General features: G+C 38.8%; 1 protein-coding gene across 1 annotated transcript; it reads left to right on the top strand.

Annotated features, from left to right (window-relative positions):
- Positions 1-234: 234 nt before the first annotated feature.
- Positions 235-14,937, top strand: LOC135204705 (uncharacterized). Its single transcript, XM_064234859.1, has 5 exons — positions 235-394; positions 9,597-10,241; positions 10,623-10,730; positions 12,113-12,280; positions 13,558-14,937. The coding sequence occupies exons 1-5, from the start codon at positions 392-394 to the stop codon at positions 14,125-14,127; spliced, it is 1,494 nt and encodes a 497-aa protein (XP_064090929.1). The 5' UTR covers positions 235-391; the 3' UTR covers positions 14,128-14,937.
- Positions 14,938-15,241: the final 304 nt, after the last annotated feature.

Genomic DNA, 15,241 nt, shown 5'->3' with positions numbered 1-15,241 from the left:
TCCAAGTGATTCACAAGAAGAACAAGAACAACTTCTATCTCTTCTGTAAAGTTGCTTGAAAGAGGAAGAAGCAGAAGCAGCGAAGGTCCTTATCAGAGTCACATTGCCTGGCTGAGGTGTGACAAGGGACGTCACATCATATGATCTGGATTCCCCAGTGACAAGGAGATAAGGCCACTAATTAGGGGCAAGGTCTTATGCCAAGCTCCTGGTGGGCACACAGATATAAAGCCGGGTGCCCTCAACTGGCAATCAGTTCCCCTTCCAGTGATACATTGGTTGTTGATGGTGCCCTTCTGAGGACTGCATCATCTACCCTGAAGAATCTTCTTCCTTCCTTCCTTCCTTCCTGTGGATTCTCAGTCCCTCAGAGCCAGACTCAGCTGTCACAATGGTAAGAGATTCTGGATCATCTTCTTTTCACTCACAAAGACTCTTCTCATCACCTGATTCTTTTAAGGGGTCCATCTGGTGAGTCACAAAGTCTCATCAGCCCTCCCTCAAATGTTTTCAACTACTTCAGTCATTCCACACATTCCCTGGCCTCCACTGAGCTGCACTTTACATACTGTAAATGCCGAATGCACTTGATATTTTATCTATAATTTTTGAAACTTTTCTGGCTCGACTGCTACAAAGCAGTTTCTCAGGACCAGCTTGTTAAGTCATTGCCGGTTCCAAGAGGCTGTAGTTTGACGAAGTGATGATTGTCTATCTGAGAAAGCTTTCCTTTTTAAAATGATTACTGTGTAGCCTTGGGGTAGTTCACAAGACATGTTGGTATGTGGCCGGGACAAATTATTGTTCCCATGCTGTTATATTTTGAGGTGGATCCAAATACATTGTCGCCAGTATCACTGGCTTCATTTATTTAATTACTGAGCATCATTTGTGATTACAGTTACAAGCCTGTTCATGCATTTTATGTTTGTCGCTTTTGACAGATTATTAAATTGACTGTAGTATGTCAAAGGTATTATTTGCAGTGTTCTATAATCGATGATGTGTATTTTGTTCATTAGCAACTGATAACTTGTGTCATTTAATTGACATTAAGCCTCTGTAGAGACCAAAAGGTTCTCGGAATTCCTCCTCCCGAAAATCACGTTGATTTAGGAGCCTCACGAGTAGCATTCTCATTCCCCCACTGTCACATGCAGGCGGTAGCAGTAACATATACATATTTGATTGTGGCCTTCTAACAAACCACTGTAATCAGCTGATAAGGACAGAAGTCTGATAAAAGGAGATGTCACCTTGTGAGGAAATACCTTCATGATAAGCGCGTCTTTTACAAACACCGATATGTATTCATTTATGTATATAGGCACATATGTACGCATATATGACTCTATCTATCTATCTACCCATCTCTTTATCCATTTATATATATAAAAACATGCAGTGTAGTAGATACTATTATCATTATCATTCATGTTATTATTATTATTATCAATCTGAATAACTAGTATTGAAATGAGCTTCATTACTATGGCTTTGACCATCAAGTTTGTTTGATCTAATTGTGGGCAGGAGTGTGTGTGTGCAGTAACGTTTGGGAGATAAGGTAGACAGACAGGCGAGGAGGGCAGCCATTACAATAATGACTACCAGTGAATGAAAGGAGAGTACACGACAATAGACGATTCCTTTGAAACCTCACAAGAAGAGGAACTGATGAGGTCACTGGTGCTGCTTCCTGATTGAAGGGAAATGGGTATCTCTCTCTCTCTCTCTCTCTCTCTCTCTCTCTCTCTCCTCACTTGGGAGGAGCACATGTGGCTTGGACGCCCCACGCAGACATTATCAGTGAGAGAGAGAGAGAGAGAGTGGAAGGGAGAGAAGGGGTGTTGGAGATAAGGACCCTCACTGGCAAGGCCTCATTATCTGTTCTGTTATTTGTTTCCTCTTCCTTCCACTGGGAGCATTTTTCTTCTTATGGCTGATGGAAAGGAAGGATTTGCTCGTGGCTTCCCATTGAGACCGAGACTGAGAAAGATGGAGAGATAAACAGACCTGTCAAACACTCCTACGATCATATTCACTCGTTATAACAAATTATGAAGAGGCGTTGTTGGAATACCTGATGTTATCGCTTATTGCAACACTCCTCCTCGAGCTTTCTAAAAGAGAAAGATAATGAAGAAGGCTTGCTGTGGCCCGATAATCTGGTACATGATAGAAAGTTTGCTTTCACTTATTGTTCTCTTCTGAACAGTCTGAGAAAGAAAGGTCAATGTCATGGTTCATCAGCTGACCTCCAGTTCAGCTCAGTCCTAGAGAGAGAGAGAGAAAGAGAGAGAGAGAGTACGCACTGAAATCACACACACACAGAAGAAGCAGGAGCAAAGGTCCTCATCAGAAGGATCACATGACCTGGTCAAGGTGCTCATCAGATGATGTGGAATCCCCAGTGATAAGGAGATAAGGGACAAGATCTCATGTGGCAAATAAGAACACAAGACCGACAAGTGAAGGCGTCATGGGGAGTGTGGAGAGTCCCAGGATGGGGTCACAGGGTCAGCAGGAATTCCTTGTGGTTTCCAGAGAAAAGGAAGAGGAAATGAAACCACTCAATCAATGATGGGATGAGGACGTGGGAAGTTATGGAAGAAGAAAGAGGCAAGAGAGAAGGCAAGATCATGTACAATAATGCAGGAGGATGGATCAGGTGACCAATAAGAATGTGAGAGAGAGAACAAAAGAATGTGATAAAAGAAGGGAAGAAGGTGCAGGAGAACTTTCGAGAGAACGAGAAGGAGTGTTTTAACAAGGAGGTCAGTGCAGAAAGGTGAAAGAGCAAATGGAGTCATCCTAAAATAGGCCGAGGGACAAATGCTGTCTGAAGGGAAAGAAGTCCTGGGCTGATGGAGTGATCATTCTGATGGAGTGATCATTCTGAAGCTCTGTTGACTGAGGGGAACAGAAGAGGGGCAGAGTCCAACGATAATACAAGAAGAGTGACCTTACAGACCTTACATCTTGTTCGGGTTGCCCCAGGTCCCTCAGTGTGAGGCACCTCTAATGTCTACCAGAGAGTTGCTAGTACATCTTCCGGTATATTTTGCATCTTCCAATCTTGGATGGTCTGGGATGCAGTTTAGATATTTGTCGAGCTTATTCTTAAACACATCTACGCTCACTCCTGATATATTCCTCAGATGAGCTGGCAACGCATTGAATAGACGCTGCATTATCGATGCTGGTGCGTAGTGGATTAATGTCCTGTGTTGCTTTCCTTATTTTTTCCTGGTATATTTTTGGGCACTATTAATCTACCTCTGCTTTGCTCTTTCTGATATTTTTAGTTCCATGATATTTTCTGCTATTCCTTCTATCGTTTCCATGCTGAATTATCAGTAGCGTTTCTCTTTCCCTTTTCCTTTCCAGACTATATAATTTTAAGAATTGTAGTCTTTCCCAGTAGTCTAGGTCCTTAACTTCTTCTATTCTAGCTGTAAAGGACCTTTGTACACTCTCTATTTGTGCAATATCCTTTTGATAGTGTGGGCGGTACCATATCATATTGCAATATTCAAGTGGACTACGAACATATGTTTTATAAAGCATAATCATGTGTTCAGCTTTTCTTGTTTTGAAGTGCCGTAACAACATTCCCATTTTTTTGCTTTACATTTTGCCAACAGAGTTGCTATTTGATCATTGCATAACCATGTTCCTATTCATCATCACACCAAGGTCTTTAACTGCTTCCTTATTTGTGATGGTCTCATTATTAGGTCCCTTATATGCATATAGCTTTCTTTCTCTGTCTCCATAATTTATTGATTCAAATTTATCAGAGTTAAATACCATCCTATTTACCTCTGCCCAATCATATACTTTGTTAAGGTCTCTTTGTAGAGCGTTCCTATCTTCATCACAAGTAATTTCTCTACTTATTCTTGTGTCATCTGCGAAACTACTCACTACCGAATCCTTAACATTATTGTCTATGTCTTCAATCATAATAACAAACAGTATTGCAGCTAACACCGTACCTTGCGGCACACCGGATATTACCTTGGCTTCATCCGATTTCTCGTCGTTTGCAATAACTATCTGTTTTCTGTTGTGTAAAAATTCTTTTAACCATCTTCCTACTTTATCCACGATATTGTGTTTTCTAATTTTCTTCGCTAATATATTATGGTCTACTTTATCAAAAAGGCTTTTGCAAAGTCTAAATAAACCACATCTGTTTCATTTCCGCTTTTCATATTTTTGAATATGTTTTCACGGTGGACTAACAGTTGGGTTTGTGTACTTTTTCCGGGTAGGTTTGGTAACGAAACCATGTTTGTCCTTTAATTAACAAAATTATTTTTTTTATTAAATGTTTCATAATATTTTTCTTCATTACCCTTGCATACACTTTCATTATATGTGATGTTAGACTCACAGGCCTATAATTACTTGCCTCTAGTCTTGATCCACTTTTGAAAGTAGGGGTAATATACGCCTAATTTGTGCTCATCATATATCTTGCCTGTATCTACACTTTGTCTTAATAATATTGCAAGTGGCTTTGCGATAGAATGAACTACTTTCTTTAACAAAATAGCAGAATTCCATCAGCCCTGTCAGCAGCTCCATTTTTAATTTCATTAATAGCCTGCACAATATCAGCTTCATTAATATCTATGTCAGCTAAATATTCACTATTTTCATCCCTTACTTCTATACATTATCTTCATTATCTATTCTAGGGGTGATTCTCTCTTATATCGTTCTGCCAGTATGTTTGCCAATTTCCTTTTTTTCATTCGTTAATCTCCCTTCAATTCTCAGAGGGCCTATTTCTATTCTTCTTTTATTCTCTTCTTCGCATATGAGTATAATAGTTTGGGGTTTTTGCTTGATGATTTTTTAATAGGGTTTTTTCTTCCAAGTCCCGTTTTTCATTTTCTTTTGATTGTATAATCTTTTTTTCTGCATTTTCTATCTTACTTTTTAGTTCTATAACTTTCCATGCATTTTTTTTCTTTTGCAAGACCTTTTTTCCACTTTCTGATTTTCGGAACAAGATTCTTCTGTCTCTTGGTATGCATGAGATGTTTACTTTTTCTTCTTCGGTATATATTTTTCCACTATTATCTCCAATATTTTATATAATATCTCCGTATTTACCCTTATGTCATCACTTACGAAAATGTTATCCCAATCTTTTTTGTTTAATTCTTCATTTAATTTCTTGACCATTTTATATTTTTACTGTAGAAGTTGTATTTTTCCATATCCTTCCCACTTTTTTCATTTCTTGCTTATCTCTATTTTCACTTGCTTTGGAATGACTGTTAATTCTATGACATTATGGTCTGAAATACTCGCATTATAAACTATTATTTCTTTAACATAATTCATCTCGTTCACAAATACTAGGTCTAAAGTATTTTCCTTTCTTGTTGGCAGGTGATTTATTTGTTGAATGTTGTATTCTAGTAGCATATCTAATAGCTTTTCAAATTGCCTCTTATCTTCTGCACTATATTACTCTCTTTTTTATATGTATAAGTACAACCACAATCTCCTATTCGTTCTTTCCATTCTACGAAAGGAAAGTTGAAGTCACCAGATAGGAGAATAGTCCAGTCCTTGTGATTTCTACATATATCATCCAATTTTTCAATTATTAAGTCAAACTCTTTAGTATTAGGAGGTCTATATTACTATGTTCATCAATTTTTCAGATTCAAATTCTACTATTAGTTCACATTCTGAGTTACTATATTTCTCTATATTTTTCCTTGTTTTTTGTCTTTCCCATATATTGCGGTTCCCCCTTGATTCCTATTTTTTCTATCTGATCTATAAGTTTGGAACCCTTTTATTTGATCATCATTCCCAGTCTCTTGGGAATACCAGGTTTCACTTATATTCATTATATCTATTTTCTTTTCATTTGGGTTAGTTCTTCTAAGTACTCTATTTTTCTTTTTGAAGTTACTCGTAACTAAACCCTGCGCATTCATCACTATGATGGTTTGCGTGTTTTCCTCCTTCATTTAATACTGATAGTAATAAGGATTTTCCCATGTCTCTTTCCTGTTCTGGTATGTTGTTCTTTTTTCATTTCCAGAAATTCTGACATTAAAAAATCCAACTTTTCCATAATATTTGATCTTCCTTCATCATAATTATTCATTTTGTGTCTGAATCTGCAATTTTCTCCGTTTCTGGCAATATCCTCTTGCATAATAAATACAGTTATTATCTCTTGAGTAGAATTTCGGAGCTGATGCTTTGAAATTCTTTGCTGACACCTCTGCATATCTCATTGGTGGTTTGCTTTTCTCTTTTACCTGATATTCTTGATTTCTCTCTTTATTTGTTTCTTTCTTATTTTGGATTTTATTACTTGGTTGGTTATTTATTTGATTATGATTCATGGCTACAGGGTGCATATATTTGCATTTTTTGTCGAACTTACATCCTTTTCCTTCTTTTAGGTTTTTACATATTTTTGGATGCAGATCTCTGCAATCATCCCCATATCCATCTAAGTATGCACATTTACCATATATTTCATAGTTTTGACATATCTTAGGATGTTTGTAGTAACATCTTTCTCCAAATCTGCAATTCCCTCTTTTCTTTCAAAAGGTTGCAGATTGTCTTTCTTGTCTATTTTTTCCTCTTTCCCGTCATTGTATAGATCTGGGTAGAGCCTCTTCGCGATTTGCTTTTCTGTCATATCGTAATTTATTTCTTCGTAGGTATGCTGCTTTATTGCCTCATATGTAGTATCAATGAGTATCTCTGCATCCATACTTTTATCTTGTTCTTTGTTTTCCTTATTTTTTTCTGTCATTTCATTTTTGTTTACTTCTCTTCCGTTTTCCTCTTCTTCTTTTTCTTCTTCTTCTTCCTCTTCCTCTTCTTCTTCATCCTCAACTATTTGTACATTCAATCTTGATTTAATAACATTGTCTATCCATGATAGACAGTTGAACAAAAAATTCTTGTATCTTTTCTCAAATCTTGTATTACCTCAGCACACTGTGGATGGGTCGGAATGTTGCATGCAGCACATTTTCTGATTAGGTTTTGTGGATTGACTATGCTATACCAAACCTTACACAGTTTGCATGCTTTTGGCAGTTCTTTTTTCCTAATGCATCAATTGAGTTATATTCACAAGATTCACCTTATTCATTCTTCGTCGGAATATGTTGGTTTATGTATATTTCTTTATGAGTCTCTTGACCACTTGGATTTTATTTGGAACTTCTTCAATTATTTTCAAGATGTTTTCATTAGATTTGTTCCAGTTTGAAGGATTATATCCTTCTAATATATCTATGAATGCTTTTGTATCTTTTTGGTTAGGACTGTTGCTGATTTCATAGATGAGAAATGCCAGTTCCCTTCCTGCTACCTCATCGTATTGCGAATCTGCTAGACACGCCAAATTACGCGGGTACCTTTTCTTTTCCCGCAGTTGGAACTTACTGCCATCTTGTTCTGATTTATAGTATTACACTTGTAAACTAAACTTATAGAAGACGCTTTATCCTACTATTTTCACACTAATCTTATCACCGATAGTTTCACGAACACTTCTAGATATTTCTCAAATTCTAGTCGTATGTTAAACTTGTGATATCTGTTGATTATTGTGACTTCACGCGGGTACGTCTCACCAAGCAAGATGGCTACTACGAGAGGGGTTGAGGTCATCTGGAGAGTGTTTGTGGAAGTGGCTGTTGAGGATACAAGGAGGTGAAATCAAGAGGCTAAAGAGTGGAAAGGTACCAGCAGTTGATGGGGTTACAACCGAGATGCTGTGTCAGAGTGGTGAAAGACTAATTTGGCGGCTGACCACGATGTATAAGGCTGACCACGGCTGGAGAAGGGAAAGATCAAAGAATATTTCTGCAGCACTGTGGTGTGATTCTTACCATAAAAGTCTGTGCTGGCACAAAGCTAAATGGGGAGGGGGAAGGTCCTCCTTTTGCGTGAAGAAAGATGATGAAAATATTAGGGAAAAAGAAGGAATAAGATGTGTAATGTGGTGAACTTTTTTGATGTTCTGTGGAAGGAGGAAAAGTTAAGTATATCATAGTTTTACCAGACCACTGAGCTGATTAACAGCTCTCCTAGGGCTGGCCCGAAGGATTAGATATTTCTTACGTGGCTAGAAACCAATTGGTTACCTAGCAACAGGACCTACGGCTGATTGTGGGATCCGAACCACATTATATCGAGAAATACATCTCTATCACCAGAAATAAATTCCTCTGGTTCTGTGTTGGCCGAGCGGAGAATCGTTTGGACCACCGGATTGGTAGCCGAGCGCGAAATCTGCTCGTCCAACGAGAAACTACGTGTGAAAGGAGGAGGTGTGCCTCCTTCACTTCAAGGGAACAATGGCTGAAAAAGTACCTGTAGGAAAGAGAGAGTATAGCAGAGAGAGATGTAGAAGACAGATAAGCACTTAAGTCACTCAGTAGAAGATTTTCCCTCGATTCTAATGCTTCCAGTGAAGAGAACACAGAGGAAGGGAAGGAATGCAAATGAAGCATCGACATACAGGGGCTATTATGTAAGTAGGGACAGACAAGGACAACATGTTTTGATCACTGGGATGAAGAAATAATAATACAGTTATGACTGAACACAAGTACTGAATTCATCTGACCAAGACACCCTGTCTGCTGAGTATTGCAGACAAACCCAAGACCTTTGGTGCCAAAATCACCACTATTTCATCAAGCACAAAATAGTGTCCTGAATCAGTTGCAAAGTCTTAAACAACTGTGATGTCCCATGGTGAAATTGTGTCGCCTAGATCCTCCTTTTCAAAGTCTGGTAAGTAATTCTAGTCATTCATGCATCTGCCACATTACATTAGCGTCACACTGTTTCTGGAAGTTTTATTCCAGTTTAGCTACTCATATCAGTATGTCAGAAACTGGGAAATGCATTATTTCTTTTCATGTATTCACTTAAGTCATCGTTTTGAAAACCAAATATGGGTTTTCTTTTGTAGTTTTGATGTGATTTTGATGAATTTGATCTTCACTTCCAACCCGTCGTCTCCATCAGTGATGAAGGACCCAAATGGGAACTTTTTCCTTAGGGTTAGGTTTGGGATGGTTCAGTAGATGTAAAACCCCCAACCCACTCCTGGGACCTGTCACCTTAAGTTAGGTTAGGTTAGGTTACTATGTGTGTCACTGCGTTTCACAATGGTTTCCCACTGAGGTCCAGTGTAATAGTTTGATGTAAAGGTATTGTAATGTTATGAATTAATCAGACTCTTTATCAGATATGGAAGTCAAATTCCCCAAAATCACATCAAGAATAAGAGAATATACAAACAAAATGCACCATTTCCAAGAAGCAGACTTAGCAATGAAAAATGTGATCTGCCTGAAGGGCAAATGTACGAAGTTATGTGAAAAGGCAAAGTCTAATTCACTGAATTGTCAAATTCCAATAAGAATTTGCCTCTATAATAGTATTGTCATCATTTTCATCTCTGACCTACATCTGATGTTGCATTTTAGATAGCACTCTGTTTAAGGGATGATAATCTTGTGTAAGATCAAACTTGCATCTGGAAAGGCCACTGATTTCCATGACCTTTTCAGGCATCCAATCCCCTGGAGTGCGACATTTGCTGTAATACGTACAATGACGACCACTGCCCGAAGATCCTCCCCTGCTCCCATGAGTTTTGCTACCGTTGCATTGAGGGGCTCATCTTTACTCAAAAGAAAGAATGCCCTCTATGCAGAACGGAATTCAGCAACAGCTCAGCTGAAGAACTCATGATTAACAGAGGCCTCCTTGATGCTGCAAAGCAACTTTCATCCATGCTTGCAGTATCGAATACTAAAGAAACAAGGCCAAAGCAACCGTTTTTGAAAACTACTCAGGTTTTCAGAGAAAACTTCACCAAGAGAGGAATTGCTGTTTGTCAGGGAGCAGAGGCTGAGGTTCAGGGACTCATTGACAGCTACAGAGATATGAAAAAGGTCGTTCAAGAGGTGAAGCTTTCCAGTGAGAAGACTTTGACCAGCATTGATCGAAGTATTAAACTGCTCCTGAACAGGCTGGAAAAATTGCAGAAAAACAAAACAAAATTGAACGAAAGTGATGCTCAACTGGAAGCAGCAACAGACTTTATTTCAGCAGCGCCTCTCATGCAAGAGGCAGAGGAGCTTCTCCAGGCTATGGAAGAAACTTTGGCAAAGTTTCAGGAGGACAAAAAGGAAGAATGTTGTACAAAGAAGGTAAGTTGCTCTCTCTCTCTCTCTCTCTCTCTCTCTCTCTCTCTCTCTCTCTCTCTCTCTCTCTCTCTCTCTCTCTCTCTCTCTCTTCTAGATTCTACTTATCTAGCACTTTACCCAAGAAATATATAATTTCTTTCTTATGACATCTGTTAACTTCATCTTGTGGCCTGAGACATTTCCAAATCATTATTCATAAAACAATAAATAAATAATTAGGAAGTCTAAATCCAGTCTGACCTTTTCAGCAAATACCTTAAAATATTTCTCTTTGATTGGTGAAGCTCTTCAGTTCAAGGATCTTTCCAGTCTTGGATAGGTAGATGCTGCAGCCTTTCCACATCATCTCTGTAATCTCTTTGTCCTCTTGGATTTGTCTCACAGGAAATTTTCAAGATGAAAGAAAATCTGGAGAGGTTCTTTAAGGACACAGAAAGGATCACTGAAGAGAGAAAACAAGAAGAGGAGAGAGACTCTGTCGTGAAAATTATGGTGAGTTCAAGGAGTCTTTTCTCCACGGGAAATAAAAAAAACAAGAATTGCCCCAAGAAACATGTACTCAACAAACTCAAGATAAATGTAACTGAATGAGATGAAGAAGTCAAACTTGTTTCAAACAACCCATCATTTTACAAAAGCCTGTCCTAAGAGTTAGATTCCAGACACTCCACATATGAAGGAGAAGAATCAGAAGAGTTCCCCTTTCCACTTGTCTGAGGATGCGTCTGGGTCTCTTGGTGCCCCTGGTGGGGAAACTGGTCATTCTATGTGCGTGTGATGTTCCCAACACTTCTGCAATTTCCTTCATAGATCTTGTGCTTTTTTGCTCATTCCCACCTTTAAAATTCACCCTTCCATTCCATAAAATTATCGTTATGGTTACTATTCCACTTTTTGGCATTGGGGAGTGATTCACCAGCCACTTTCTTCCTCTTATTTAAGTATGACTAGTTAGTGGGGGCCGGTACCCGGGTGGTCAGGCCAGGTGCTACGCCCCAGAAGATGTGACCGTACTCTTAAAGTAACAGTTATCTAACACTAGTGTTTTTTGCCGAGCTAACGCTCGAATTTTTTATTTCCCTATCTTGTTATTTCTTATGTTGTTGTACCTTTACTACTTGTCAGAGTGTAAGAATTCACAATTCAATGTTTACTGTAAACTACCAACCGAGCGATAGTTTTCCTGGATGTAATTTTCACCTGTATCTTACAATATTCAGCAACGATTTGAAAATGGCTTGGTCTTGTTAGTTAGGTAGTCACTGAATAGGGAAGACTCTCTCCTTCACCCCTCTTTAACCCCTAATGCTAATAAATTGGTCCATCAGACAGACAGACCAAACTACTGTTATATAAGTATGATTCCTGATTTGGCAGAAATCAGGACAAGTGATGCTTCAGTCCTTTGTGTAAGTGAACTTCTATTGCTCTCAGTTTTTGTGACCCATTCAAAGAACTGGCAGAGCATTGGCTTCGCCTGTGCCCTAAGATTCATAGTCAAGACACAGATAGCTTCCCTTCACCCCATTATTTTTTGCAGAAACACAGAGAAGAACAGTTTTTTACCCCTTGGGTGCTCAGTGACCCTGATGCATGATCACATGGGCGGGAGAGGGAGTCTTATCTTCTTCTGTGGGGTGTCTGGATGTCATGCTGATACTTAGAACAAGTTACCTTACAAAAATAGGTTTTTATTTGAAAACATGACTTTGGTTTTTAAAAATCACGTATTTCTATTACAAATAATAGGAAAAACTTATCAAGGTGCACATCCTTACTAACATTAAATTAAAGTTAAATATCTTTTCAGTTAAACAAAATAACTTCTGCCCTGAACTGATTATGAGATTTTCAATCAAGGAACATTTCCTCAGGTGACTGACCCCCAAATTCTTCATGGCCGCTTGAGAGGTGATACCCAGAGAGAGATCTTTGCTGTGATGACCCATGAAGGGAAGCTCAGGCTGGCTCCAATTAAGATTGAGTATTGTGTGAATCATCTTGAAGATGGAGTTCTCCCACCAAGATGCTTTGTCATAGAGGTAAGCTCATTCCTATAAGGATATTAGTAAGAATAATGTCTCTCATAATCCTTTAGTTCACTAGTGTAGTAGGAATTTCTTCATTTGAAATTAACACATTTACTGGGGAAAAGAGATTTTGCTGCCTGGGGTCTAGAATGTGCAGGGAGGAGGAGGAGGAGGAGGAGGAGGAGGAGGAGGAGGACATAGTTCAGCAGAGGGAAAGGAAAGAATAACAACAGCTGATCTGTTTCAGGAGAGAAAGAAAGCAGAATGTTTCGAAGGCATAGAGAGAGAGAGAGAGAGAGAGAGAGAGAGAGAGAGAGAGAGAGAGAGAGAGAGCTGAAAGAAAGAGCAGTGTGTGCAAACATGGAAAGGACAACAGCAGACATTGGTGCACATTTGTAGATGAGAAAATCCTTCTTGAACAGATTGAGTGGAATAACTCATGTTGACAGATGATGCAGTAATACTGATGATGAGGGAGGGATAGTAGATGGATGTTGGGAGAATGGATGTGATCTGTTTAGGCATTTGGGAGGAGATACGATGGATGTTGGCAGGATGAGGGAACAGGTGAGTCACAGAATAGGTGAAGCAAAGAAGGAAGGAAGGAAGGAGGGAGGGAGGGAAGGCAGCAGGATGTGTGCAGAAGATTAGAAGGAAGCTTCTACTCTCTATGGAAGCCAAGGTGGGACTGTATGAAGGCATTGTTGAGCCAAGTTTCTTTTATTGAAGTAAAGCGTTAATGTTGAGTATGAAAAAAAAGCGGAAGATGGAAGCTTTAGAACTGAATTGTCTATGTAATATGGATGAATTAATGTGTTTTGAGATGGTTCTTCAGTCATGAGGAGAGAATGGAAGAGAATGAATGACAGGTTTTTTAAAGAAGACAAGGAATGAGCTCAAGACCGATAGAGTTGAGTGGTGGTTTTTGTCAGGGATCAGCTGCACTACTGATGAGCCATCAGTGTAGGAGGAGGATAATAGAGATCTAATGATAATAATATTGTGCAAGTTTCCTGCGTAGGGGTTTCCCCCACACTTGACTTTTTTTTTTTTTACTTCATTTCTTTGTCATTTGGATTTAAGATTAACTTCTGTTTCTTCTTCATGTCTATGGAAATAGATAATTATATTCAAAATTATTATTATTATTATTATTATTATTATTATTATTATTATTATTATTATTATTATTATTATTATTATTATTATTATTATTATTATTATTATTATTATTATTATTATTATTATTATTATTGTAACGAATATCATTCTCCTTTTTCCCTTGACAGCTGGGGTCCTTGATATCAGGGGGATCTCCTTCCCCTCCTCTTTCTTCTCCCCCTCCAAGGGGGTTCCTGGATCTGGCATATAAATCCACCCCCCTGGGGAGGGTCATCATCAGGATAACTATTAACGGCTTGAAGGGTCGCAACTTACTGTACATGTGTGCAGGGGGTATGGGGGGACCCTCTTATGTCCACTCTCGGGGCTTGAAAGTGACTCATTTTGGGTGGGGAGGTGAAGGTGTCTCCATGGGTCACTATGTGTCCCATGGAAGAGGAGGAGAAAGAGGAGGAGTAGGCGCATCAACTCGAGCAGTGTTGTCATCGAGGGAGGAGGATTGGGGGAGGGAGAGGGAGACCTATGAACAGACACCATATAAGGCGGGAGATGTCAGGGGAGACATCTCATCTGAAGGAGCTTCAAGGTTCTGGATCGTCACCAGAGGTGATCCCAATTGGAGGAGAAGCAATTGCTTCGGGATGGTGGAGGAAGGACTCGATGTGCTCATAGATGTCATCTCGAAGTATCCAGACATTACACAGGTCAAAGTGGCCAACTGTGGCCTCATTCTGTGATGTCTTTCCCTCCAGATGAAGGAACAATTTTGAGTTTGATTTGAACTCCCATGATAATAGTAAGGATCATTCTCAAATAAAAATGTTCTTCTGAGTGCTATTAGAAGTGTTTCATTGATTACATTATTATTATTATTATTATTATTATTATTATTATTATTATTATTATTATTATTATTATTATTATTATTATTATTATTATTAGTTATGTTGAGTATCATTCGTTTATTTTGCTCAAGTGATATTTTTATACCGCTTTAACACTGTATAGAAAACGACTTTTCATGTAAAGAGAGAGAGAGAAAGAGAGAGAGAGAGAGAGAGAGAAAGCATTGGTTGAGTTCAGGAGGAGTCTGGTGAAGGCACCGCAAAACAGATGCTGAAACTAACCTTCAATTGTTTTTATAAGTGAAGCAGAATTAAATTCTTATTTACTCTCTTTATCTGCTAGAGATAAAGACAGTAAGTTCAGAGGTGACAGAAAGAGACACAGACTTTGACCAAATCTGCGCTTTTGCTGAAATGCTCAAGAAGAACAATAGTATGAGAGGAGTCTCCATTGCCTCCTCCTCCTCCTCCTCCTTCCTCCTCCGCTGAGAGGAGGAGGTTTGAGGAGACCATGAAAGCTCTCACATAGCCCTGGATTCTGTATTCTTCATTTTTTTGTTTTTTGTAATAGATCTTTTTTATTTGTATTCCTGTAATCTTTGTAATGTTATAAGATTTTGTAAGCATGGATTTCTGTATTATTAGCTTTTAAGAAAACGATGACACAAGACTTGGATCAGTTAAAGAAAACCAAAAAAAAAAAAAAAAAAAAAAGACATCTTGTGAGAAATCTGGCCTGCGCCTAAAATTGAAGCGCTTCCGGTTCCTCGCTTGACGTCACTTTGGTTAAAAGCAGCGATGAAGAAGAACATCCAACATCTTCACCCGTCAGTCATTCACCCAACGAGAGAGAGAAGAGAGAGAGAGATGGGGGGGGGCGGGTCAAGGATAACTACTATAGGATGGTGAAGTTCCACGTTCCCTCGCCCATGGAGACAATTTTTCAAGGTTTAATGATTGTTTAATTAAATTCGGGGATATTTTTGCCCATCCTGGGAATTCCCGG

Source organism: Macrobrachium nipponense, chromosome 47 (genome assembly GCF_015104395.2).
Source record: "Macrobrachium nipponense isolate FS-2020 chromosome 47, ASM1510439v2, whole genome shotgun sequence".
NCBI classification, from domain to species: Eukaryota; Metazoa; Arthropoda; class Malacostraca; order Decapoda; family Palaemonidae; genus Macrobrachium; species Macrobrachium nipponense.
Note: the sequence above shows the minus strand (reverse complement) of the source record. Positions and strands in the feature narration are given on the sequence as shown.

Bases quoted from the DNA above. Each gene is read 5' to 3' on its own strand.
- LOC135204705 (XM_064234859.1), top strand. The intron at 10,242-10,622 runs GTAAGTTGCTCT...TTTGTCTCACAG, and splicing joins AAGAATGTTGTACAAAGAAG to GAAATTTTCAAGATGAAAGA. The intron at 10,731-12,112 runs GTGAGTTCAAGG...ACATTTCCTCAG, and splicing joins ACTCTGTCGTGAAAATTATG to GTGACTGACCCCCAAATTCT.